Here is a 27,972-nt window from a genome sequence, read left to right as displayed (position 1 = left end):
TAGAGGCCACATTTATGAATGTATCTTCATGAAACTTAGTCAGAATGTTAATCTTGATGATCTTTAGGTCATGTTCGAATCTGGGTCTTGTGGGGTCAAAAACTAGGTCACCGGGTCAAATCAAAGGAAAAGCTAGTTAACACTCGTAAGAGTTCACAATTTTGGCCCAATCTTAATAAAACTTGGTCAGAATGTTACCCTCAATAAAATCTTGGACGAGTTCGATATTGGGTCATCTGGGTTCAAAAACTAGGTCACCAGGTCAAATCAAAGGAAAAGCTAGTTTACAGTCTAGAGGCCACATTTATGACCATATCTTAATGAAATTTGGTCAGAATGTTAATCTTGATGATTCCTAGGTCAGGTGAGTGATGGCCCTCTTGTTTATACTTAACACAGTTGTTACCATTCATGGTGAGTGACTTTGATCCACTTCAGCCCTCTTGTTATAACTCTTACCAGATAATATAAAATACAGATAAACTACAAACTTGATAATCCAGTGAAGCACAAAAAATATTTTAATAAATATTCCAAAGGGATACAATTGTAATAGCATTACATACACTTGTTGATTATTTGTAAAATGAGTTATCAGTAAATGGATGTACACCCTTCGAAAATATCCTAGACACAGGAAATACAACATTTGCTGACAGGACATAAAAGAAAAAGGCTTAAAAATATTTAAAAGAATTGTTTCTGCTGATATATCAAGTTTAATAAAATTCTATGTCATTACAAGGTAAAATTAAGTGCAAAATACAAAGATAAGTCAATAATTACCTAAAAGTAAGGAATGTTTGCATATTATCTCACCGATACTATCAGTAATTCAAAACCCCTGAAATTCCATTCTGTACCATAACCTTTATGTGAAGTTTGATGATAATAGGGGCTGTACAGTCATATCATCAATAGCGGATCATAGTCAATAGCAGATCACCTAGTTTTATCTCGTAAAACTTTAACGAAAATTAAGGAGGAATCGAAAAAAAATAAAGCTTACGGTCATAAAAGGCAACATTTAATTTATTCAGAGTTGAAATTTGATGTTATTTTCCCCACAGCACATACCTTAAATCACTTAAAGACTTTTTCAAGCATTTCTGATGACTGAATTTCTGACCTCATTCTGAGAATAGGAATAAAAATAACATTATTATTACAACAAGGTCTGAGACACCACTTGAACTGAAACGCTCTAAACTAATACTTGACTGATAGGTGGTATGCAAGGTTCAGAGATTTCCTGATTAATGTTGACTGCATTGAAAAGCCAAAGCGAATCTGGAAAGCCGGCAAACAATGCTTGACTGTCATGTTCTGTGGTTAGGCATCCGGAGATATGATGCCACCAGACATGCTGGCAGATGTAGCACTTCAGGTCGGAGAGCATACTTCAGGAGAACCTCCAACATCAGGAAAGTTGATGTCACCCATACTGAATGAAGTTCTCGTGTATCCAAAGACAACAGAAAATGTGAAACGTGCGTGTTTGTTGTATAATGAATGAATCATATATAAATATATTTAGAATGCTATAATGCACATGCTCTGTATCTTCACGCCAAACATATACCTGGAATAGCCAGTGGTCAAAATTTTAGAACTAGCAACACATGTTTGTGTTTTCTCTCTAGCACGCAATCTGTGGCTATATTATAACAGAATAAACACCTAATACAACATGGTGTCAGAAGCAGGATGGATACAGAATGTGAACTTCTGACAGTAAAACAGTGCATAAAAAAGATTCCCAGGGATTTAAAAAAAAATTGTAAAGTTTACAAGTGAGTCAACATGAAGAATAATCACCAACAAAATCCTAGAACGGACTGGAGTTTAAAGGACTTAAACATTGCGTTTAAGAGATTCAAGAAACATGCGGTGTTCATATTTAAAGGACCGTTAGCTAGCAAAACAGAGGAAATTCAGAGCAACTATTTAATGTTGTGGGTCAGTGAGAAGGGACGACAAATATACTCAACATGGGACATACCAGTATTCAATGAGCAGAAAAAGAAACTGAAATCATACTACGACAAATTCGAAGAATATTGCAAACCAAAAAGTAACATCATATTTAACAGATAGCTTTTCAAATCCAGAAAGCAACAAGAAAGTGAACCATTCAAACAGTTTGTTACAGAATTAAAAACGTGATTATCCTGCAGGCATACAAGATGATCTTATCTGGGACCACATTGTTTTCAGAGTAAAATTGAGCAAAGTCCGAGAGAAGTTGATTATGGTTTAGGTTCTGACCTAACACTAGAAAAATGCGTGGATGTAGCTCATGCGTAGGAATTGAACCAGTTGCAAGTGCAAGCCATTGCAACCAGATTGCAAATACCTCAACAGTCTGTTGATGTAATAAACTGACACCAGGGACGCGGAAACGGCAGGCGTGATCAGACTTCATACCCGAAAGACCGGAACATGCCGCACCAGCAACAAAGAGGGTATCAACAAGGACAGAATAAAAAATGCGAACGATGCAGAAATAAACGCTCCAGAGCTTTAAATAACTGTCAAGCACAGGGACAAAAATGTTTAAATCGATTTTCAAAGCGGTGCAAATCTAAATAAGTGCACAAGTTACATTATGATGGTGACAATTTGGATTACAAATGTAAATCGGACAGTGAGAATGACCATGAATTCTTTGTACACACGGTAAATCCTTTTTCATTTACTCCTGAACAAGTTTTTGTAAATATTTTGATTGGCACAGAAGATAATTTATCTGATGTAAGTTGCAAAATTGACACAGGGTCACAAATTAATTGCATCCAAAATCACACATTTAAGCAGTTAAACCTTAAGCACCCCTTGGAACCATCCAATGCAAGGTTAACATCCTACACAGGTGACCGATTATCAGTGCTTGGGAAAATACAGTTACACTGTAAATACAATAACTGGTCAGTGTGTTCCCATTTCTATGTTGTTGAGAGTTCTGCTTCCCCACTGTTAAGCCTCAATTAAAAGAACCTTTCGGACTCAGAGAAAAGCTCAAAGCAGAGCTCGACTCAGTGAAGTCAAAACAAATTGGGTAAATTCACTTGTATGTGTAGAAAAACCTTCAGCTGGGAAGCTAAGAATTTGTCTAGATCCTAAAGCACTGAATGAAAACCCACTACGTTCCAGTGATGACATTATGTCAAAACTTCATGGTGCCAAGTACTTTAGTGTACTAGATGCGACCAAAGGTTACTGGTCGATTAAGCTAGATGACCGCTCCTCCTCATTAACAACATTTAACACAGTATTTAGTACAAATATCTAAGACAGCTTGTAGGAATTTGAAGTTCTAAAGACATTTTTCAACGGAAAATTGACGAGATGTTTGAAGGGTTACCAGGTGTGACGTCAATAATTGATTTACTGGTGTTCGGATGCCCACATGCAGATCACGACATCAACCTAAGGAATGTCCTTTACCGAGCAAAGGCAGTAGGTTTACGACTTAACCCTGATAAACTGAGAATAGGTCTGATATAGGTTAAGTACTTCCATCATGTGATAAGTGCCGATGGACTGAAACCTGACCCTGAGAAAATTAGCGCAGTTCTCAAAATGAAAACTGGCATAGCCAGTGGTCAGTAAAATTTCAGAACTAGCAACACCTGTTTGTGTTTTCTCTCTAGCACACAATCTGTTGCTATATTATGACAGAATAAACACGTAATACAACAGTGTTAGACAGACAATGCTTTCAACACTGCCAGACAGTCTTACATCAGATGAAACCATCCAGACTGTATTTTTAAAGGAACTTGAGAAGGTTAAAAACTTCGCTCAAAAAGAAAAGAAAGAACAAAATCATATTTAAAGAAAATTAATCAGTCAGAAAAGGCATCATTGTCAAATATCCAGAAGAAGGGGAAATCTAAAGGAAATACTTCAAAAGGGAAAGGTCTGATCGAGCCGCAAGCTAAGAGCACAAACAAAGCTAAAGACTGTGCTAATAAGGAATACTGTAAAGGGTGTCTTGTAACCTGGGATGAGGATTTGGTATCTGGTATGATGGACCAGTCCATGTTAGAAATTTAGCAGGCACTAGTCATTCATACAGATGCAGTTGCGAAATATTTTTTTTAACAAGAGCTGTCACTAATGGTGACAAATGCCCCCGCAGCGCCTTGACCTTTGACCTGGTGACCTTGACCTTTGACCTGGTGACCCCAAAGTCAGTAGGGGTGGTGTACTCAATAAGTACTATCAGCATGTGAAGTTTAAAGGTCCTGGGTGCAGTGGTTCGCAAGTAAAGTGCCTTCATGCAAAAAGTTATCGTTGTGACTAACGAATGAGTGGACAGTTGAAAACTAATATGCCTCCCTTCGGGGGCATAAAAATTATTTTAATTATTGATTTTTCTAAGTAATCCACTGTCAGGAAACAGTGTATTTGAAAATTACAGTCTTACCTGGTTCAGTTTCACTGCATCATGCTACAGACGTATTTCTGATCATATACAAAATATTTCCACTCGGGTTCAATGATATTCTTAATGTAAGCATACTATTAATTTAATGAATTAATAATTACAAAAAATATGAAAGGACATACACGTATATAACGCTGGACTGGTTGACTGGGTGTAAGCATGGCCTCTTGTTACAGTTTTTATTTTCATGTTGAATAAAACATAAATCTTTGCTTTGCTTCTTCAGTTTATAAACACAATCCTGTACTGTAGGGAAGTGTAATGGAATCATTCCTTCTTTGAACTTTCCATTTGGAGATTAAATGTTTTTTTTGTATCCTAGTCCCTTGGCAGATAGATTACTAGTAGTTGACAAATTCAACTGACTTTGACAGGTAATTTTCATTTTGAGATGATCCACAATTTTTCAAAACAAGTGACCCAATAATGACAGGTGATCCACCACTGACTTAAAGCAGAGAGTGGAATGATGACAAATTACTTCTTTGTTGTAAAATAATTTCATGTACTAGTAAACTCTTTATGGTTGGGGAAAGGAACAATTAATCTCTATATTAGACATATCTGAAGTATATGAATAATGAAGGCGCATTAACATGCACTAAAATAGTGATCTGCTATTGATGATATGACTGTAATTAAAAAGATACAATGACATTGGAAAGCTTGTCATAAAACTTTAACCTGAAAGCAGCAGCAACAACAACACTACTACAAATGTCCTTCTAAATCTTAAAATAGTTAAATCAAAAAGCAAGTTATGTGAAAAAAAAAAAATTGTACGATATCAAGATGTCAGGAAGAAATATTTGGATTATGTAGCACTTCTAGGCAGCTAGAACATTTTGATTGTGAGAAATTGATTTTTGATGATTTTTCAAAATCTTTCTGGTCAGTAATCTGGTCTGATCTGGTCTGTTTACAGCATGTATACAGCATTCAGTTCTGACCACTGATGACTTTCAAAATGAGATGATGATTATCATTTCATAGTTACTGTACCAGTATTTATTGAGTACACTTAATATAGCAAGAGATTCCTTGTAAAGTATATTCTCATTCAGTAGACTGTAATAGTTGATGCTTCTGTCTAAGAATCAATCAAAACACATTTCTAACTCTCAGACGCTGGACTCTTCCAGGGGACATCATCCTGCCATATTCTGGGTAATGTAGAGTTATACTATGAAGTTTTTTCTTCAGACCATTTCAAGCACTTTTCCGATCTCCTTTAGCTGATTAGTGAAATTCTGTAACAAAGAAATATATTTCTAAACATTTTCAGTGAACAAATAAAAACTTGTTGAACATAATTTGAATCTATAACAAAAATTCTATGAAATCTTGACAGTGACAACTGTTTCACACCCTTCAGTCATTTAGACTGAGCTGAATATATATAAATAACAAGAAATGAGCATTATTGTGTGTTTTCTTGAGTTTTAAGTTGCATCAGCACAACAACTTTCCACTGTGTAATGGTGGAAAAAAAAAACAGTTGCCTCTGAAAAGCACCTAGGAAGAGTCAATGCCAGCTGGATGACTTTGTCACATGACAGAAGCAGGTGAGGGGAAAGTGATTCCAAATAGAATTTTTTTTTTCTGCCACTAACACTATTCACATAATGACAAAACCTTTCATAAACTGACCCCTCCCCTTGTCTATTTTATTATACTGGCGCATTACAAGCTCTGACGGCTGTGACAGGAACCTAGGCTATAAAACAACAAGTCTCAAAGTTCCAACAGATGATTGGTTGATGATGAGCACCATTTTAAAACTAACTAATGGCAAGGCAGAATTCTAAGGATAGGAAGCCAGAATTCAATTTTTGTAACCACACTGGAACAGTTAAAGCTAACTTACTCTAAACTGGTCCATAGTGAGTTCCAGAGGGTGTGTTTTGAGATTTCCTCCCGAGTCTGCTACAGTCAAGGTCAGGGTCACAAAGGGAGAGTTGAGCTGTCTGCATGTGTCAGAACTCACTGCCATACCCACCTTCCACTGTACATCAATTAACTACAAAATATAGAATTCTACGATCGGTGTTTGGATTTTGATATTTTTCGTTCGGTGATACAATTTCATGCTCAGTTCTGGGAAAAGCATATTCAGGTTATGAATACCATTTAAAAGATTTTGGTCAACTTGTGGAGTTTTTTTAAACTTCACCAACTGATCATTTTTTTGTGCTTTTTCGGCGCTAGAAAAACTTGCTTTACATGATTCACGTGCTATAATTTATGAATGAATGCCTAAATTCATATGCTACTATAACAAAATAGCGCCTTAAAGAAAAATCTTCGTTTTTCTTTATATCTTCTACATTTTGAAGAATAAGCATGCTAGAAAAAGAATCAATCACTGGCAGCGGGTAAAGATGGGAATATTTAGCACCTGATTAACTGTTTAGGCGGTAACTCAGCAGGAGCCTCGTTACCGCCTACACAGTTACCCTCGTACCGGATATTTCCATCTTTACCCGCAACCAGTGAAAGATCCTTATATTTTAGCACAAGTATAAATTTAATAAACATATTTTGCCTAAGGAATGTTATGAATATAAGCACTATTGTATTAGAGTTGTACAATATTTGCATTGACAAGAATATATTTTGCCCAAATTCATTAGAAATGTAACTTTATAAAATTATAATTACCCCCCTTTGTTTATCTTGGTTGTGCAACCAAGATAGATTTAAAATAAATTAATTCAGAAGCTAAATGTTGTTTCAAAACTTGCCTTTTGTTTCAGGTAGTTGAAATATTCCAATATGTATCAAATGTAAATGTAAAACTAGAAATTATATTGAAATTAAAATAAATACTTCCACTTTTTAAACACTTTTGTATTAAAGGGAGATAATTACAAAATTTTATAAAAAGTAATAAAACATACATTTCCAGTATGGAATGGGTCATTTTTTCCTTAAATAAATCTCTAACAGAATACTGTATATGAAAACTAAAAAAATGTCAGAAAATGTTGCTCAAATGTGATTGACCACCTACATGTTATCTAAGTTGTTGTAACAAAGAGGTTTTCAACTCACAGATTTGTGTGATCATGGATGTAAAAATAATGAAGCATTAAACAGTGTGATGGTTACAGAGCAAGCACAATAATTTTAAGGCAGATTGTAGAGAAGTACATACCTGTCCAACTCCAAGAACATGATCTCCAAGACTACATGACATCAACTGTTTTCCCTGAAATACATTTTGTGTACATTTCCATAATTTTTACGTGACATGTAGGCAGATGCTATGTGATGTAGATATAAGATTTATTATCCTATAGCATGTTGTTACATGAAGTTAAGGTTCTACTGACATACTCAATCAGAAAAAATACATTGAATGTTAATTTTGTACAATGATGTTATGATATTACAAAACTGAAAATACTTTTTCATATATAAATGTTAACCACAACATAAAACAAGAGGGCCATGATGGCCCTGTATCGCTCACCTGAGTACCATTGCTCAAAATGATATGATCAAGTTTTGACATAGAGCACATAGGCATACACATTAAATATCATTAGGTAAACATTTTCATGTAACAGTCCCTTTGGACCTAGTCAGGGCCAATTTCCATACCAAGTTTGAGGGTCCTAGGCTCAAATGCTGCATTTTTGTACTAACCTGACTATTCCTTACCCCGGAAGACTTAAATAACATTTAAAACCAATCTTATTAGATGCTGCTGAGATATATTCGTTTACATAAAATAAAGGGAGGTAATTTGTCATAAATTCAGTAAATATGTATCTTTACTGATTGTCCAAGTCCATCTGTTGACATAAATGAAATTTCAGATCAGTATCTTCATTAGTTATGGAGATATACCCATTTTAATTTGAAATAAAGGGAGGTAAATTGATATAAAATCAGTCCATATCTACCCTGATTGGCTCAGTCAAACTAATGACAATAATGAAATTTCAAATAAGTCCTATAAGTACTTACTGATATAAATCCATTTTGATTACAATCAGGGGAGGTAATCAGATATAAAATATCTCTGGAACCTACGATTAGATCTGACAGATTCATCATGGAATCCAAGATTTATTGTTGTTGAAGATATTTTGGAAGTTTGTATCAAATCAAACCATAAATGAAGTCTCTATATGGCTGCAAAAGCCAAAATAGCAAATTTTGGACCTTTAAAGGGCCATAACTCTGGAACCCATGATGGAATCTGGCCAGTTCAAGAAAGGAACCAAGATCTTGTGATGATACAAGTTGTGTGCAAGTTTGGTTAAAATCAAATCATAAATGAAGCTGCTATTGTGCAGACAAGGTCAATATAGCTAATTTTGGCCCTTTCAGGGGCCATAACTCTGGAACCCATAATGGGATCTGGCAGGTTCAAAACAGGAACCGAGATCTTACACAAGTTTTGTGCAAGTTTGATTAAATTCAAATCATAAATGAAGCTGCTATTGTGCAGACAAGGTCAAAATAGCTAATTCTGGCCCTTTCAGGGGCCATAACTCTGGAACCCATAAAGGGATCTGGCCAGTTCAAGAAAGGAACCGAGATCTTATGGTGATACAAGTTGTGTGCAAGTTTGGTTAAAACAAGAGGGCCATGATGGCCCTATATCGCTCACCTGTTATCATTGCACTTAAGGACCAAGAAGGTCTTTAGAAAAATATCTAAGTCTAAAGGACAGGAACAACAAAGGGAAGAAATTAAACCAAAAAGAAAAAAAAAAATCTTACAAGGTACAGATATGTCAAAATACACCTAAAAATTGGAGGTACCATCCATGTTGTACCACAGAAAAGTGGTCTCGGTTTTTCCCTACGGCCAATAATACAAGAGGACCATGATGGTCCTGAATCGCTCACCTATCCCCACAAGACCCAGTGTTGAACTGAGTATGACGTCGTTATTTCTATTATTTGACATAGTGACCTAGTTTTTGAGCACATGTGACCTAGATATCATCAAGATAAAAAATTTTGACCAATTTTCATGAAGATCCATTGAAAAATATGGCCTCTAGAGAGGTCACAAGCTTTTTCTATTATTTGACCTAATGACCTAGTTTTTGAAGGCACGTGACCCACTTTTAAACTTGACCTAGATATCATCAAGATGAACATTCTCACCAATTTTCAAGAAGATCTCGTGAAAAATATGGCCTCTAGAGAGGTCACAAGGTTTTTCTATTTTTCGACCTACTGACCTAGTTTTTGACCGCACATGACCCAGTTACGAACCTTACCTAGATATTATCAAGCTGAATATTCTCACCAGTTTTCATGAAGATCCATTGAGAAATATGGCCTCTAGAGAGGTCACAAGGTTTTTCTATTTTTAGACCTACTGACCTAGTTTTTGACCCCACGTGACCCAGTTTCGAACCTGACCTAGATATCATCAAGGTGAACATTCTGACCAATATTCATGAAGATCTCATGAAAAATATGGCCTCTAGAGAGGTCACAAGGTTTTTCTATTTTTAGATCTACTGACCTAGTTTTTAACCCCACGTGACCCAGTTTCGAACTTGATCTAGATATCATCAAGGTAAACATTCTGACCAATTTTCCTGAAGATCCATTGAAAAATATGGCCTCTAGAGAGGTCACAAGGTTTTTCTATTTTTAGACCTACTGACCTAGTTTTTGACCGCATGTGACCCAGTTTCGAACTTGACCTAGATATCATCAAGGTGAACATTCTGACCAATTTTCATGAAGATCCATTGAGAAATATGGCCTCTAGAGAGGTCACAAGGTTTTTCTATTTTTAGACCTACTGACCTAGTTTTTGATCCAACATGACCCAGTATTGAACTTGACCTAGATATCATTAAGGTGAACATTCTGACCAATATTCATGAAGATCTCATGAAAAATATGGCCTCTAGAGAGGTCACAAGGTTTTTCTATTTTTAGATCTACTGACCTAGTTTTTACCCCCACGTGACCCAGTTTCGAACTTGACCTAGATATCATCAAGGTGAACATTCTGACCAATTTTCATTAAGATCCATTGAGAAATATGGCCTCTAGAGAGGTCAAAAGGTTTTTCTATTTTTAGACCTAATGACCTAGTTTTTGACCCCACCTGACCCAGTTTCGAACTTGACCTAGATATCATCAAGGTGAACATTCTAAACAATATTCATGAAGATCTCATGAAAAATATGGCCTCTAGAGAGGTCACAAGGTTTTTCTATTTTTAGACCTACTGACCTAGTTTTTGACCCCACGTGACCCAGTTTCGAACTTGACCTAGATATCATCAAGGTGAACATTCTGACCAATTTTCATGAAGATCTTGTGAAATATATGGCCTCTAGAGAGGTCACAAGGTTTTTCTATTTTTAGACCTACTGACCTAGTTTTTGACGGCACGTGACCCAGTTTCGAACTTGACCTAGATATCATCAAGGTGAACATTCTGACCAACTTTCATAAAGATCCCATGAAAAATGTGACCTCTAGAGTGGTCACAAGCAAAAGTTTACGGACGCACGGACGCACGGACGGACGACGGACGACGGACGCCGCGCGATCACAAAAGCTCACCTTGTCACTTTGTGACAGGTGAGCTAAAAAAAGTTACTAAAAGCAAGCTATTTATAGTAACATAAAAGGGAAGTAATTAAAAAAAAAAAATGATTGTAAGTTAACAAAAGAAGGATCTGCCAAATAAATCTGTTGACATAAATGAAATTTCAGATCAGTATCTTCATTAGTTACGGAGATATACCCATTTTAATTTGAAATAAAGGGAGGTAATTTGACATAAAATCCGTCCATAGTTATCTACCGTCATTGGCTCAGTCCAACTAATGACAATAATGAAATTTCAAATAAGTCCTATAAGTACTTACTGATATAAATCCATTTTGATTACAATCAGGGGAGGTAATCAGATATAAAATAACTCTGGAATCTACCAATGGATCTGATTTGTCATGGAATCCAAGATTTATTGTTGTTGAAGATATTTTGGAAGTTTGTATCAAATCAAACCATAAATGAAGTCTCTATATGGCTGCAAAAGCCAAAATAGCCAATTTTGGACCTTTAAGGGGCCATAACTCTGGAACCCATGAAGGAATCTGGCCAGTTCAATAAAGGAACCAAGATCTTGTGGTGATACAAGTTTTGTGCAAGTTTGGTTAAAATCAATTCATAAATGAAGCTGCTATTGTGCAGACAAGGTCAAAATAGCTAATTTTGGCCCTTTCAGGGGCCATAACTCTGGAATCCATTATGGGATCTGGCCGGTTCAAGAAAGGAAATGAGACCTTATGGTGACACAAGTTTTGTGCAAGTTTGATTAAATTCAAATCATAAATGAAGCTGCTATTGTGCAGACAAGGTCAAAATAGCTAATTCTGGCCCTTTCAGGGGCCATCACTCTGGAACCCATAAAGGAATCTGGCCAGTTCAAGAAAGGAACCAAGATCATATGGTGATACAAGTTGTGTGCAAGTTTGGTTAAAATAAAATCATTAATGAAGCTGCTATTGTACAGACAAGGTCAAAATAGCTAATTCTGGCCCTTTCAGGGGCCATAACTCTGGAACCCATAATGGAATCTGACCAGTTCAAGAAAGGAACCGAGATCTCATGGTTATACAAGTTGTGTGCCAGTTTGGTAAAAATCAAGTTATAAATAAAGCTGCCATTGTGCAGACAAGGTCAAAATAGCTAATTTTGGCCCTTTCAGGGGCCATAACTCTGGAACCTGTAATGGGATCTGGCCAGTTCAAGAAAGGAAACGAGATCTTATGGTGATACAAGTTGTGTGCAAGTTTGGTTAAAATAAAATCATAAATGAAACCACTATCGTGCAGACAAGAAATTGTTGACGCACGGACGCACAAGACGGACGGACATAAGCACGGACTGACGACGGACAACGGACGAAGGGTGATCACAAAAGCTCACCTTGTCACTATGTGACAGGTGAGCTAATAAAATCATAAATGAAACCATTATTGTGCAGACAAGGAATTGTTGATGCACGGACTGACGACGGACGAAGGGTGATCACAAAAGCTCACCTTGTCACTATGTGACAGGTCAGCTAAAAACTGGAATGAATTCATTAAAATTATATCCTAAATACCTTAAAATGCCATTACCAGTGTCTGCAAGCATTGTATTTGGAGAAACATGCACACTATTTTAGAGAACTTTTAACAGGTGCAGATGTAACTCTAAAATCTATTCAAAATTTTGCAGAGAATATCTATATTCTGACAAGTGCACAATGCATAGGAAATGAATATAACTGTGTGGCAGGGAAGGAACAGACGTGCATTTTTGATGATAAATACTAGTAGGACATATTGTTATACATACATACAAGAGAGCCATGAAACCCTTATGTTCTCACCTGACCTTGACCTTCTGACTTTGTTTTTGACCAAGTCTGGCATAAATTCATTACACACTTATGAGAAAGTGTATAAGAGGGTTTTCCATTTAAAGCTTTGGTAGCCTCTATACAAAGTCAATCAGAACCATTTAAAGTAAGCTTAGAAAGGTCCATGCAAGGATGTTTCAGACTAAGTCTGGTGAAACGACATCCATCAAGAGGTTCAAGAGCCAAAGATGTATGATGGTTTTCCTATTTTAAGCTATGGCAATCCCCTAAGCTCTGTCAAGCTGGACCATTTTCACCAATTTCAGAACTGACTAACAAAAACTGCTTCAGACCAACTTTGGTGAAGACCTATCCAGCAGTGGTCAAGCTGAACAATTTTAACATACTTTAGGAAGGTCCATGCTAGGATGACTCTGACCAAGTTCAGTAAATCTCTGCAAAATGTTCATTTACTATGAAAAAGTTACTTTATTTTTCTATATAAAGTTCTAGCTGCCCCTTAGTGCAATCGAGCAGAACCATGTGTAGTATTACGTGTTAGAAAGGTCCATGAATAGATACATCTAACCAATTTTGATGAACATCAATCAAGCAGATCCAAGGGGAGAACTTGTTTCAATATTTTCTACTTTCATCTCTGGTGGCTCTTAATGCAAGCAAGCAGAATCATTTGTACAATGAACAGTTTGTTCTACGATACTACTTAGTGCAGCCATCATGGGGTTATGTCACAATATAAAATTACCACCTCACAAACTAATCAAATTAATTAATTTTACACTGAGAATTTGAAATTCATGTACTGAAAAATCATTAGCATTTGCTGGGGACTAATTTTTGACCTGGTGCAGTTGTGTCAATCAATGAAATTAAATCTCAAAAAAACAATTTTTTTTATATCCATGAATGAATTGGATTTCAAAATAAAAAGGTTATACTTCATGGAGAAAATGTTCAATCGAAAAACATCGCTGAAATATCATTTATATCAAACAGCCTAATTCAGAAAAACATTTTGCCAACAAAGTTTAATGATTTCAGAGCAAATGAAAATGTCTAACAACTATGAAACTGCAAAACAGACTGTAAGGTGAAGCAACAGGGACAAAGGATGATATATGGGATACCTGCATGGACCATAAGTTACATAGTGTGGTGCGGGTTGTATCAGAAAATACCATACTAGAAGCCAACTCAGCTGTAAACTCTTCAATGTTCGTACGATTTCTTGCAGCAGATCTGAAACAGGATAAAACTATGAAGCATTGCTTCAGGATCAAATAATGTACATTATTATACAAGACTTTACGAGCTCTGCCAATTGTAAATACTTACTTACTCAATAGTTTTTTGGATTCCCAAGTATAGAAATTGTACTGTATTAATCACATGTCTGACTAAACAACGGCTTGAAAATCTAAAGTCATTCCAATATTTACATCTATCTGCCACATAATTTTACACTGATCCTGGTATCAATAATTACCAACAGATCAATTCAGGGCTGTTTAACCAAAGGATTGCCTACTACATGGACAAACAAGAGCTGTCACAGGAGACAGCGCGCTCGACTGTTTCGATGCTGGACAGTGAAACTAGGGTGAAAGTGCATCAAAACTTTAACCTGAAATTCTAAGTAAAAAGGGAGGTGAGAGTTATGGCTCTTGTGCCAGATGATGTAGGTGATGATGAGGAATAACTGTTTTAAGTTTAAAGCAAATCCACCAAGTACTTACAGAGATAAGGAGAAAAAAGAGAAAGCATAAACAAAACTTTTACCAAGGTGGGGACATTGAAAGATGCCGACACTGGGGTGAGTAGGATAGCTCTCCATATACTTTGTATAGTCCAGCTAAATATTCCCTGACTTATCCCTGACCAAATCGGATTTTCAATGACTATTCTAACATGGTTTGATTTGTATGTCAGTTAAACATGGCAGACAGTCAAGCACTGTAATTTCTGAGATAAACAATGGTTCACGCATGGACTGGTGAGAGAAAATTTATGCTGCCAAGTTGCCGCATGATGCACTTTCGACTACAACTCATATAAATGAAGTTTATCATAATTTTTATCAATTGTATATTAAATACCATTGTAGTTTATTTTCTAGTCATCAACTCTGATTAATCTGATGATAAATCATGCAAAGACTTTGTTTTTGATAAATAAAACCTTGTTTCGTTAGTCTCCACCCCAACATTCTACCCACTCATTTATTTTAGATACAAATATTTTCAAGGTTAACAAACTGAGACAATGATAACATAACGTTTCATTCAAAGCTTTCAATATGTAGTAGCTTTTAGACTGCTTAAATTAAAGCGTAAAATTTTTAATTTGGTCTATGAAAATTATTTTTCCATGACATTTCCCTTTTTTTCATTTTTCACCAGCCAATTGTCTATATTCCATGGCAATTTAATAACCTTGGACAATAATCCTATTTCCCTGACTTTTCTGTTGGTAATATAACTATATCAATAGATTAAACTTTTAGAATTTTGCAGTCTACCAACAAATTTCAATTGACTTTACTTGAGAATAATTGAATAAGTATGACTTGTGGCAAAGTTCAACAATATTTCACTTGAAAAAAAACCTACCTGAATGTATATATTAAAGCATTTATTATGTTCTGTGTTTTCTGTAAATCAGTTTCTTTTGCATACCCTTCTAACTTCTGAAAAAAAAAAAAAATCATTAACAGTTATAATGAAAGTTCTCAACTAAGTTATTAATTAATTTATTAATTATCTATACCTTGAAAACTAGTTAAACACAATTTAGCCAAGCAGTAAACAAAACAGTTTTAAAAATCGTTGAAAATATGCAAATGTACACAAAAATATCTCTCTCTTATCCTACTTTATACCTGTCTCCATTTTTCAGTATTTACAGCACCAATTTTATACTGCAGGAATTGAAGGACCTCACTACCCTGTAATTAAAAATGGCAAAACATGTTCAGTTCAAATATTGAAATCATTCTATTAAGGCGGGGGATGGCGGACATATGATGTTGTAAGCCAACACAAATGGATGTGTTTATTCACAAAAATAACAGTTAATATCAGTTAAGGTATCCGACCCACAAATAGGTAAATTTCGATGCCTGGTGACCCCATGATTTTTTGGTATCATTTGAAAGAGTTGTGTCTGCTGAACAAGATTTAATAAATAAGATGACCATAAATAATATGCAAAAATAATTACAGTCCTGTTTTATGACCGCAAAATGATAAATCTTACACTGTAACAACTGGATTTCTGTTGAAGTTTCATTTAAGACTATAAAGTAAAAAAATACTAATTCTATAACATATTTTTATCATGTAATTTATATTTTCTTTTTCAGTAGATGATATACTTTCAAATGATACCAAAATTATATGAGGTTACCAGGCATCAATATTTGATATATTTATATAGCACTGTTATACAGAACTTGCTTATTTGTGGATCGGATACCTTAATATCATTCTTTGCCAACTTATATCAAGCATGTTTCTGTAGACAATCCAATTACTTGAATAAAATGAATCCATACTTTTCATCCCATTAGGGTAAGTTCAGATCTTCTTAAACTTGATATATTGTGTATTCTAACACGATCCGATTCATTTTCCTATTAAACAGAGAAGGCTGGAGACAGTGATTTATTAAACAACAGTTCACTGTTCTGACGTCACAACTATTACGTCATAGACTCAAGCGGCGTGACGGCGCGCTGGAAAAGAACCCGAATGAAAACGGGCAAATATCTAATGCATGTCGACAAGGTGTACTTTAAAGTCCTTAATAACGTGTTAGAATCGAAATAATATGTCTCATTTAGTGATTTGCTCTTGAATAAATCACTGTTTGTCGTTCAGATGCGTAGCATTATATCACTCGGGCTACACCCTAGTGATATAATTCCTTCGCATCTGAACTCCAAACAGTGATTTATTCAGCGACAAATCACCGATAACATATATTATTTCTTTATTCTAATATGCTTTTCTCTGTTAAAGCACTCTTACATTAGAATGACGTCACGTTAACATGCAGTGAAGTCACTGTTTTTGTTGTGACCAAGAAAGAGCGCTACTGTATTTTATCTACTGTTTTAGATTAAGGGCATATTAGAATCGAAACAATTAATACTAAAAGAGTGTTTGAACAATATTTATACACTCGGGTGTTAATACGTCGTACAAATAATTTCACTCTGGCTGCGCCCTCATGAAATTTATTATTATGCCCAATGTATAACCGCCCATCGTGCATAAATACCGGTAGTATTAAAGCACTCTTCTGCTATAAATTATTACAGTATTATGTATTTTTGTATGTATTAATTACCAGTTCAGTAAGATCCTCTTGTTTCAAAGCATTTATCAATTCAACAGCTGATTCATATCCTGGAAAAAGATGCAAAATAATAAAGACATATAAAACTCTGCAGACATGACTGAACTGCAAATTACTGAGCAGGCACAGAAGAAAATATATTTATCTGAAATACTCTACTGTTTTACTGTGGACTCTGCTAACTAGTTAATGGAGTTGACTAAAACAATGTCACTGACAATGACATGTATGTCAAGGAATACAAGACTTGAAGTAAACTTATATCAATGTTCATTATAATATTATTGCATCTGACAGAAATATAAAAACTCATCTTAGTACTTTTATTTCATACATGAATGCTATACATAAAGAATCTTATAATTGAAGGCTTAATATCTTACATGGCTGGTAAAATATAAGATTGTTCGCTGTGAAATACTTCCATATTAATTTCAAAAGAATTAAAAAAAAGTTTAACCCACCTATAAAGATGTTAATGGGAACAAGCATTTGGCTTAACTAAAGTAGCATGTTTACTAGTATTATGCAGCAAAAGTATACTGCTTGTCCTTGTTACAGTTTACAGCTGGTCCACTGCCAATTCTCTTGATTTGTTTGCTTCACATTGCAGTTTTCAAAATAATTTCAGTATTAAAAGGTAATTAACATTAGTCAGTTAACATACATTTGTAACTAGTTTTCCAGGAGTCCTTTTGTACAGATGTATTTTATGCAAGCAAATCACTTTACCTGAATTATCAATACAGACTAGGGGTCGAATGTTTTAAGAAACTCTTACTTTCCAGTCAAATATTCTGGGAGAACAAAAATATAAGCATTTGTACCATATCTTTTGTTACCATGCTTGACTGTCAATCTAAAGTTCCAGGATTCAAATTCCAGTATGGAAAACTTTTGAGATATTCTCGAGTGAGTGTCTTCCCTATAACTGAGTGGTCAGTACAGTTCTATCCAGAAAAGAGGGTTTAGTATTTAACATTACTTTATCAGGGCTTTTTTCCCCTATAAATCTACCTCCGGTAAAAGAAGGTAATCCCAATTCAACAAGAGGACCATGATGGTCCTGAATCGCTCACCTATCCCCACATGACCCAGTGTTGAACTGAGTATGACGTCATTATTTCTATTATTTGACATAGTGACCTAGTTTTGAGCACATGTGACCTAGATATCATCAAGATAAAAAATTCTGACCAATTTTCATGAAGATCCATTGAAAAATATGGCCTCTAGAGAGGTCACAAGGTTTTTCTATTATTTGACCTAATGACCTAGTTTTTGAAGGCACGTGACCCACTTTTAAACTTGACCTAGATATCATCAAGGTGAACATTCTCACCAATTTTCATGAAGATCTCGTGAAAAATATGGCCTCTAGAGAGGTCACAAGGTTTTTCTATTTTTCGACCTACTGACCTAGTTTTTGACCGCACATGACCCAGTTACGAACCTGACCTAGATATCATCAAGCTGAACATTCTCACCAATTTTCATGAAGATGTGTTGAGAAATATGGCCTCTAGAGAGGTCACAAGGTTTTTTCTATTTTTAGACCTACTGACCTAGTTTTTGACCCCACATGACCCAGTTTCAAACTTGGCTTAGATATAATCAAGGTGAACATTCTGACCAATATTCATGAAGATCTCATGAAAAATATGGCCTCTAGAGAGGTCACAAGGTTTTTCTATTTTTAGATCTACTGACCTAGTTTTTAACCCCACGTGACCCAGTTTCGAACTTGACCTAGATATCTTCGAGGTAAATACTCTGACCAATTTTCATGAAGATCCATTGAAAAATATCGCCTCTAGAGAGGTCACAAGGTTTTCCTATTTTTAGACCTACTGACCTAGTTTTTGACCGCACGTGACCCAGTTTCGAACTTGACCTAGATATCATCAAGGTGAACATTCTGACCAATTTTCATGAAGATCCATTGAGAAATATGGCCTCTAGAGAGGTCACAAGGTTTTTCTATTTTTAGATCTACTGACCTAGTTTTTGACCCCACATGACCCAGTTTCGAACTTGACCTAGATATCATCAAGGTGAACATTCTTACCAATTTTCATGAAGATCCATTGAGAAATATGGCCTCTAGGGAGGTCACAAGGTTTTTCTATTTTTAGACCTAATGACCTAGTTTTTGTCCCCACATGACCCAGTTTCGAACTTGACCTAGATATCATCAAGGTGAACATTCTGACCAATATTCATGAAGATCTCAGGAAAAATATGGCCTCTAGAGAGGTCACAAGGTTTTTCTATTTTTAGATCTACTGACCTAGTTTTTAACCCCACGTGACCCAGTTTCGAATTTGACCTAGATATCATCAAGGTGAACATTCTGACCAATTTTCATGAAGATCCATTGAGAAATATCGCCTCTAGAGAGGTCACAAGGTTTTTCTATTTTTAGACCTAATGACCTAGTTTTTGAACCTACGTGACCCAGTTTCGAACTTGACCTAGATATCATCAAGGTGAACATTCTGACCAATTTTCATGAAGATCTTATGAAATATATGGCCTCTAGAGAGGTCACAAGGTTTTTCTATTTTTAGAACTACTGACCTAGTTTTTGAAGGCACGTGACCCAGTTTCGAACTTGACCTAGATATCATCAAGATGAACATTCTGACCAACTTTCATAAAGATCCCATGAAAAATGTGACCTCTAGAGTGGTCACAAGCAAAAGTTTACGGACGCACGGACGGACGACGACGACGGACACCGCGCGATCACAAAAGCTCACCTTGTCACTTTGTGACAGGTGAGCTAAAAAGTATGTTTTTTTCCCAAAGTTGAATTTAAAATTCCCAAATGATTATACCTTTTAGGGTTTTTGCTGTTTTAAGATAGTTTTGCTAATTTGTATGTATATTTAGGTAAATTATAATACTGTTGAACAATTACTGAAATGCAATTCATTAATATTTCACAGAAAAACACATTTATGTAGATTTTTGGTAATTTGCAAATTGTCCCAATTAAGACAATTTCCTAGAGCTCAGCATTTTCCCAATTCCACCGGTGTCGGTGGCATTCCCAAATTGATGAAAAAAAGGCCTGTTTATACCGGTATCAAGCATGTTATATATTATATAATAAAGAACCAAGAAGTACATTCTCAAAAGAGCCGGGGCATTTTATCTTTTGTACCTGAAACTGTCTCTACAACTACTTTTTAGTACTACTCTGTACTTGTTGAGTAAGATGTAAGCACTTTTTAGTCAAAACTGCAAAATACTTTTTCTGTCCAGAGTAATAAAATCTGTAAAAAGATCCTTTGGGAGGCAAGCATAAAATGCAATCAAGCAGAATAATACAGACTCAGTTTGATTGAGTCTGTTCATGAGAGGTAATGAAATGTGCAACACCTCTCATGCCCCCTAGCACCGGCTTGAGCCGAACTCTATTACACATATATTGAATGGACTCAATGATCCCAAAGGACCAGAAAATATAACAACACTGAATCCAAGTATGGGGAGACTTTTTACAGCCGCCACATGGCACTTAAAGATTGCTGCTGTGATAGTAAATAAAATCTGTAAAAAGATCCTTTAGAAGCATAGAATGCAACCAAACAGAATAATAGCAGATTTGGTTTGATTAAGTCTGTTCATGAGAGGTAATGAAATTATAACATCTCTCATGCCCCCTAGCACCGGCTTAAGCGAAACTCTATTAGGACTTCATGATCCCAAAGGACCAGAAAATATAATAACACTGAATGCAATAATGTGATGTTTAGTACTGTGATTTAATGTCTGGATGGTCGCTGTCCTTCCTGGCTTAGAGACTGGCAACTATAAAACATCAAAATCATAATATAAGCATTTCTGATAAGCAGATAGTCCAAATAATAGGACGTTTAAGGACAGCATGATAACTAAATTAACTTTAACTGTCGCTGTCCCGTCACATCCAAACTAATTCTGTATATTTCTGGCTTAGAGGAATTGCAACTATAAAATATCAGATCATAAAATAAGCCATCCCAAGGGCAATACGCCAAAATAAGCAGAATGAGTTTATAATTCTTGTCTAGATTTCATCTCTTGACTCTCAAATTTTCACAAGGGAACAGAGAAAACGAGAGAAGACACCAAGATAAAACAGATGAACTTTAAACTGACATTACTGTGTTCTTATTTTCCTAATCATGCAGCTTCCATATAAATACACTTTTAAAATATTTAAAAATATTTTCCTTACCATCCGGAGCTTCTTTCACTATGGAAGCCATTTTGTAAATCTTTCAAGCGCTTTTTTAACTTAAAATGCATTGAGAAGTAAGCGTCTGATTAACTTGAGAATCACGTGATTGGTACAGTGTCACATGATAAGAATGGGCTGGTTCGAACGGACAGTGAAGTTGGTTATTTTATTATATTTTGTGGATATCGCTTTGTGCCAACTAGAATGGCCTGTGCCATACAGGTATTTATACATATTGAAACTTTTATAAAAGTTTATATACACCATGTAGTGTTTTGTTTTTAAGACAATGTAAAACAATGTAGGGTCAAATTGCGCAGCTTCATAACAGGGGCATGTTATCAGGTATAAGATAAAGAGATGGACTATACTGATCAGTAAACAATAGTAGTTTTATGTACTAACTAAGATATATTCTGTTTACACAAGTATTTAATTTACTTCAAATTATTCACATGAGTCTAAATTTTGCATAAAACCTCAGGTTAAGGCCCTTTGAATAATAGGGCTTAGTTGCACATACAGATCCACATCTAATGTTTTTGCACACAGTCAAACCTGTCTATAAAGACCACCCTTGGGAGGGCCAAAATGTGGTCTTTATTGGGAGGTGGTCTTTATTCACAGGTTAAAATACATTGTAAGTTTATGTTAAAATGGGAAACAAAACATGTGGTCTTTAGAGCCAGGTGGTCACTGTTCAGAGGTGGTCTTTAACACAGGTTTGATTGTATATATCAGAAACATCAACTTAAACTTAAAGAACAGATATTTGAAATTCATTTTGGTTATATTAAACAAGATCACTATCTTTTTTTCTAAGAAACGGAAAGAAATTTTAACAGCATTTTCATATTAACATTTTACACTTTAAATTTATAACATTACTAACAGAGATAAATGTTTCCATAAAGAAAATAAAAGTTTTGTGTTGTTGGCTGAATAGCAAGTAAAGTCAGGATAAGAAAAATGTTCAGTCAATCCAGGGATACCTTACTTATAGGGCGAGTGCTCTTAGGGCTGAGCTAACCGACTACCTGACACATCCTATTCTTCCCTAATGTAATAAAGTTCATATTGCAACATACAGTTTCCTGGAGGTACATGTACATGTTGTTTAAATAGATATGATAAATTAATGTGCTTTGTGTCAAATCAGACAAATATTAGCTTAAATGTGCATCATTCTTATATTACTTCAGGCGATTCGAGTCACGACCAGCGTTCAATTCATACTGCCAGTCAGGAGTGGTACCATTCTGTCCTACAGGCCGGGAACCAAATACAATGCCCAAGTTTGGTGACTCTGACAAGATAGAGGTGTATGCTCTCAAAGCCCCGGTTTTTGAGTTTAAACTTGGAGGCCTTCTAGGCATGTTTGTAAGGCTTTAAAATTATTGAATGAAACAAGGAATTTTAAATTTGTTTTTGTCTGTATTTCAGTGGCAGTTTTTTTTATAACAGCCAGTGAAAACTTTCCCTATAAAAAGTGACTCAAAAGGAGCATTTTTAGCCACAGTGTCTCATTCATAAGCTGTAGTTAGTATAAGTGTAAAGCTGACTAGTCACAGTTTTCAAACTTTACCAAAAAAAAAAGAAATAAAAAGGCAAAAAAAACCCCAACACATTATTATCTTAAATTTTTGAGTTTATTGACTAACATGTACTATACAGAAAACAAATCTTTCAGCACTGCCAGTCCACTTCACCAGCATTATTAAATTTTCTGTATAACAAATGTAAAGAATGATTGGTTGCATTTCTCAAAACATGTTTGCAGGACATCATGCATGATGCTATGGCATTTAAGAACTTGAACACTGGATTCAACTACACACTGGAGTGGTATGAACTTGTTGAACTGTTCAACTGCACGTTTGCTCACGTGCTGCACAATGACTCGTTGCTCTGGTGTAATCAAGGGGCAGCATGTATATATGATGGTGTAGATGATAAACACTGGACAGAACATGGCACATTGGTCAAAGTGGCAGAAATTTCAGGTAAAGCCATAAATTGAGGGTTTTTTGCTTCAGAATAGTTTTCTGAAAGCAACACATGTATGGCTGAGACTTTATATGTAGGTAGGAGTTTTGAGGCTTACAGCTACCCTTCATTGATCCTGTAAATTGTTTCAGCTCAGTGAATGCTGGATGATGAAGAGATACAGATACTATTATGGATAATTTTCATGCCATTTTAATTTTGCCATTTCGATAGAAAACAAAGATATTCTCATTTTTAACGAATGGCACTTTGTAGTTGTATATATTTTTAAAGATTAATCTGGTGAGTGAGTGTTGTGAATTATTTGTGCCAATATGAGTGAAAATGAAACACAAGTGAATTTAACAAAACATTCTGTATTTGTGAAGTTTTCTGATATGTAATACAACTTGTTTTAGACAGATACTCAATAGTCATCAAAAATGAATTTGAAATAAGTTTCATCTTTTCAGGTTCACTGTACAACAAGTTTGCAGAATGGGTTCTCTATGATAATGATACGGCCATTTATTATGAGACTTGGACTGTTTGGGATAAACCAGGTATACTTTAATATACAGTAACAATAAACTGGTAACTAAACTTAAAACATCTGTTCACTAGGTTTTATTATTTGATCCTTTATTTTATATCCAGTTTCATTTTATATTGGTTGCTTGTATCTTATCGTATATAAGTAAAGTTCTTTATTAACTAAAACAACTCCACACTTTCAATTTGTTTTAATGTAAAGTGAACCTCTTTAAAGTGAAACTTTTGGAATGACCAGACTTTGCTTGTTGTATAGGTGTTGTTGTTCTGAAGAGGTAAAAAGAGGCATGCCAACTGATCATCAGATGATCATCAAATTTAAGAAAAAATAGACAGAAATATAAAATTAAATATGAAACTTAATTTTGTAATTTTAGTTTTCTATTTCATGTCACATTTTCTGTTTCATGACTTCGGTTTAATAAATAAATAGTGTGGTGAAACCACTGAGTAATTTTATATTTATGTTTCCTTTACAATATCTTACGCTCCGAATTTCAAGTTTACCATGTATCTTGAGCATGTCCATTCATATTTACTAAGAGAAACTAGCTGCCTTTGTATGGAGGCATTTGGTCTTGAGATGTTTTTACTGAGGTAAAGTTGTATAATGTTCTTTACAGGTGGTAAGCTGTATTTTGATTCTTTTGACTGTGCAAGTTTCATCTTGAGGGCTTTTGATGAACTGGGAAAACTTGGAACAAAGTTCGACCAAAGCGTGCAACTGAACTACACGCGCATTAACCTGTATTCCGATGACCCGGTACTTCTTGGAAACTTTACAGATATCCAAGCAACCAATGAAACACTTGCAGCAGAAATTGTCAGTTTCTACAAGCAATTCCAGTCTCATCAACCTATTGAGCAACTGATTTCACATCTAACAGCAGCATATGAGGAAATATTTATCGAAAATAAGTTTTTTTTCTTTTATAATTACGAGTACTGGTATTTACCTCTGAAGCCTCCTCATATCAAACTGACATATTATGAGGTACCATTGCCTAAACCAAATGTTACAGACACTTTGTATTTTGAGAAGGATTCAAACTGAGAATTTTACCAGTGATAACTTCTTTTTTAAAAAGTGTCTTTATGTTTGGAATATTTTCTCCACTTCCAGGTTTGCAAAGTTCAATAAAAGAATACTGAAATGTTATTTCAGAAATTCAGACCTTTATATGATCTATAGGCCAGTATATGTATATAGTTTCTGTTCAAGGGAAGATGAAGTCACTTCATTCATGAGGTATCACTTAGTACCGGTAATACTGTATATCACTATTGGTAAGGTTGGTGAAATCATATACAAAAGCCTACATGTTTATCATGTTCAGTATTCATTCTGTTTTACTTTTTGTGCCCCCACCCCCCACCTCCCCCCAAATTTTTTGGAATGCCTTTGTCCATCTGTCTATGTCATGCATATCTCAAAAAGCAGTTTACCTAGTCATCAAACCTCACTTAACTATTCAACATGTGAAGTTGTGCACCTGATGGTTTAAATGGGATTTCACACAGCCAGATCAGTTATGGCCCTTGAGATAGCCAAAAATATGCCAGAGTGGGGGGTGGCAGAGTGTCCCATGGAGACACATCTAGTTTACAGATGTATGATAACTTGACTGAGTTATGCAGAGTCCTTGAATCCATATCTTTAAAAAGTTATTTGTAAAAAAAACCCAAGGAGCTGCGTTCAATAAACGCTTGATGCTCCCGGTGGCATCCTTGTCGATACAAAGCAACCTAAGTCCAAAACATGGTAAAGGGGTATTGATGCTAGATGAAACGGTCCCATTTGGTTAACCAAGAGATGGCCCATATAAAGCAACCTAAGTCCAAAACGAGGTCAGGTGATGTTTGAAGATGAGGAATGGTCACAGGTTACATCTGCATTAGTATCAAGTCATTCTAGTAAGGGGTATTGATGCTAGACGAAACAGTCCCATTTGGTTAACCTCGTACGGACGGACGAACAAACGGATGGACAGGACAATCACTATATGCCTCCCCCATCAGTAGATGCCAGGGGCATAACAAGAGGGTCATTGACCCTAAAGCACTTACCTGTGTACAAGGCTTCAAGTGTGTTTGAGTACAGAGTTAGGTTTCTTCTATGTTTGCCTATATTATATACATGTCACACACACTTTTGAGCCTAGGGCAATAATTTGAACAGTTATTGTAGACATTATAAATCTGATATCACACGCCAAATATCAAGGCTCTAGCTATTATTGATTCAGAGAAGAAAAGTGACACGCCCCCTGGCAGCCACGTTTTTTGACGAATCAGAATAATTTGAACAGTCTTGATAGAGGGTCATACAAGAACCATTTGTGTAAAATTATTCTAAAATCGGGCTAGTAGTTTCACACAAGTTGTTTTAAAAGTTTCCACTATATACATATAGGGAAAAGTGACCACGCCCTCTGGTGGCCATGTTTTTTGACAAATCAAAATAATTTGAACAATCTTGGTAGAGGGTCACACAGGGACCATTTGTATAAAATTATTCTAAAATCGGGCAAGCAGTTTCATACAAGAAGATTTTTAAAGTTTCCACTATATACATATAGGGAAAAATGACCACGCCCTCCACGGCCATTTTTTTGGACGAATCGGAATAATTTGAAAAATCTTGGTAGAGGGTGACATAAGGACCATTTGTGTGAAATTATTTCAAAATCGGACTATCGGTTTAGGAGGAGATGTCGTTCGAAGTTTTTTCTATTTTTAGCTCTGGCAGCCCCTATGTGCAACCAAGCGGAACCATTTGAACATCTTTGGTAGAGGACTATCCAAGGAACATCCATGCCAAGTTTCATCAAAATCCATTCAGTGGTTATGGAGGAGATGTCTTTTAAACACAATTGTGTAAAAACAGAATACTACTAGATTTTTATATTCAAGGCAATTAATGATTAGCTTATTTTTAGTAAGATACATATGTAATTTTACTTCCTTATTGCCCAGTCTCATTACAGAAAACTTAAGACAAATTATAATAGTTCATACACAACTATTTTAACAAGAGTGCAGTTTAATTATATAACAGTTGTCAATTGTTTTATCACTATAGCTGGATACTTAAAGATCTAAGAAAAAAGCAACCTTACAATGTAAATGCGAAACATTTCAAGAGTTTGGTGAAAACTATTTTGTGGGAATAAAACTTCATGGAGATGAAATGAATGTTAAATTTACTTATTCATTTGGATTTTGCATAAGGTTTCACAAAACCACAAAATACAGTAAAATTACTCCAGTGATTTCACACAACTTGATTTGCCAGGAAGACTTAGCTTGAAACCTTAAGCAAAAAAAACCCCAAACAAGTACGAGTCTGGTAACATTAAAAGGTGGCATAATCAGTTCTTGCTTAAAAACTGGTTCTGTTTTTCAAAAACCAATCTGTTTGAAAACTAATAACACCGATGAGTTGTCTTATATTCAATCAATGGTATAAACATAACTTCTACAAGCAAGCTGTAACAATGGGAGGCAACACATAGTGTCAGAAATCATATAACCATGTCTGGAAATCTTAAGTTAATGTACTCTAGTAAATAAGTGTTTTTGAATACAAAGGCAGAGATACCAGCTTCTGTTTCAATGCCAGGTGCGGTATGGACAGCCCTTGTTTCCGTGGGATTTTCTTTTCAAGTAAACACAAGGAGCTGTGGACATTTTGCAACTTCTTTTATACTTTTTATAACAGAGTAGATAACCTGATCAATGCATCTGGGGGCATTTATTCTGGCACAGGTTAATATCTGACTAGGACAATAAATTGGTGCACCTCTTGGCAAGTATAGATGCTATTCATTGCACCTTTGGGAAAGAATATTGGCACAGACCGATACCTGGGCAATACAGTTTGGTGCACCTATCGGGATTTAGGTAATAGAAGAGACCTGTAGAAGGACCACAAATTGGTGCTCCTCTAGGAATTAATTTGGCACAGGGCAACACCTGTTTAGAATAAACTGGAGCACCACTGGGAATTAATTTTGAC

The 27,972-nt window shown here is 35.5% G+C and overlaps 2 protein-coding genes across 2 annotated transcripts; one reads left to right on the top strand and one right to left on the bottom strand.

Annotated features, from left to right (window-relative positions):
* Positions 1-498: 498 nt before the first annotated feature.
* LOC123556534 (COMM domain-containing protein 6-like) lies at positions 499-21,495 on the bottom strand. The gene is made up of 8 exons (XM_045347309.2): positions 21,414-21,495; positions 17,177-17,235; positions 15,705-15,770; positions 15,436-15,512; positions 13,954-14,065; positions 7,611-7,664; positions 6,321-6,473; positions 499-5,703 (listed from the first exon to the last, which is right to left on the bottom strand). The coding sequence occupies exons 1-8, from the start codon at positions 21,442-21,444 to the stop codon at positions 5,653-5,655; spliced, it is 603 nt and encodes a 200-aa protein (XP_045203244.2). The 5' UTR covers positions 21,445-21,495; the 3' UTR covers positions 499-5,652.
* Positions 21,496-21,501: 6 nt separating this feature from the next.
* LOC123556533 (ceroid-lipofuscinosis neuronal protein 5 homolog) lies at positions 21,502-25,113 on the top strand. Its single transcript, XM_045347308.2, has 5 exons — positions 21,502-21,638; positions 22,619-22,796; positions 23,197-23,419; positions 23,876-23,965; positions 24,578-25,113. Exons 1-5 carry the CDS (start codon positions 21,538-21,540, stop codon positions 25,006-25,008), a joined length of 1,023 nt encoding a protein of 340 aa, XP_045203243.2. The 5' UTR covers positions 21,502-21,537; the 3' UTR covers positions 25,009-25,113.
* Positions 25,114-27,972: the final 2,859 nt, after the last annotated feature.

The sequence above is a fragment of the Mercenaria mercenaria genome, chromosome 5, assembly GCF_021730395.1.
Source record: "Mercenaria mercenaria strain notata chromosome 5, MADL_Memer_1, whole genome shotgun sequence".
NCBI lineage: Eukaryota > Metazoa > Mollusca > Bivalvia > Venerida > Veneridae > Mercenaria > Mercenaria mercenaria.
Note: the sequence above shows the minus strand (reverse complement) of the source record. Positions and strands in the feature narration are given on the sequence as shown.

Coding starts and splice junctions, on each gene's coding strand:
- LOC123556534 (XM_045347309.2), bottom strand. CDS start 21,444: ATGGCTTCCATAGTGAAAGAAGCTCCGGATG. Junction 17,236..21,413: donor AGTGAAAGAAGCTCCGGATG/GTAAGGAAAATA, acceptor ATCTTTTTCCAG/GATATGAATCAGCTGTTGAA. Junction 15,513..15,704: donor ATACTGAAAAATGGAGACAG/GTATAAAGTAGG, acceptor TTTTTTTTTCAG/AAGTTAGAAGGGTATGCAAA.
- LOC123556533 (XM_045347308.2), top strand. CDS start 21,538: ATGATAAGAATGGGCTGGTTCGAACGGACAGTGAAGTTGGTTATTTTA. Junction 23,420..23,875: donor CAAAGTGGCAGAAATTTCAG/GTAAAGCCATAA, acceptor TCATCTTTTCAG/GTTCACTGTACAACAAGTTT. Junction 23,966..24,577: donor GACTGTTTGGGATAAACCAG/GTATACTTTAAT, acceptor TGTTCTTTACAG/GTGGTAAGCTGTATTTTGAT.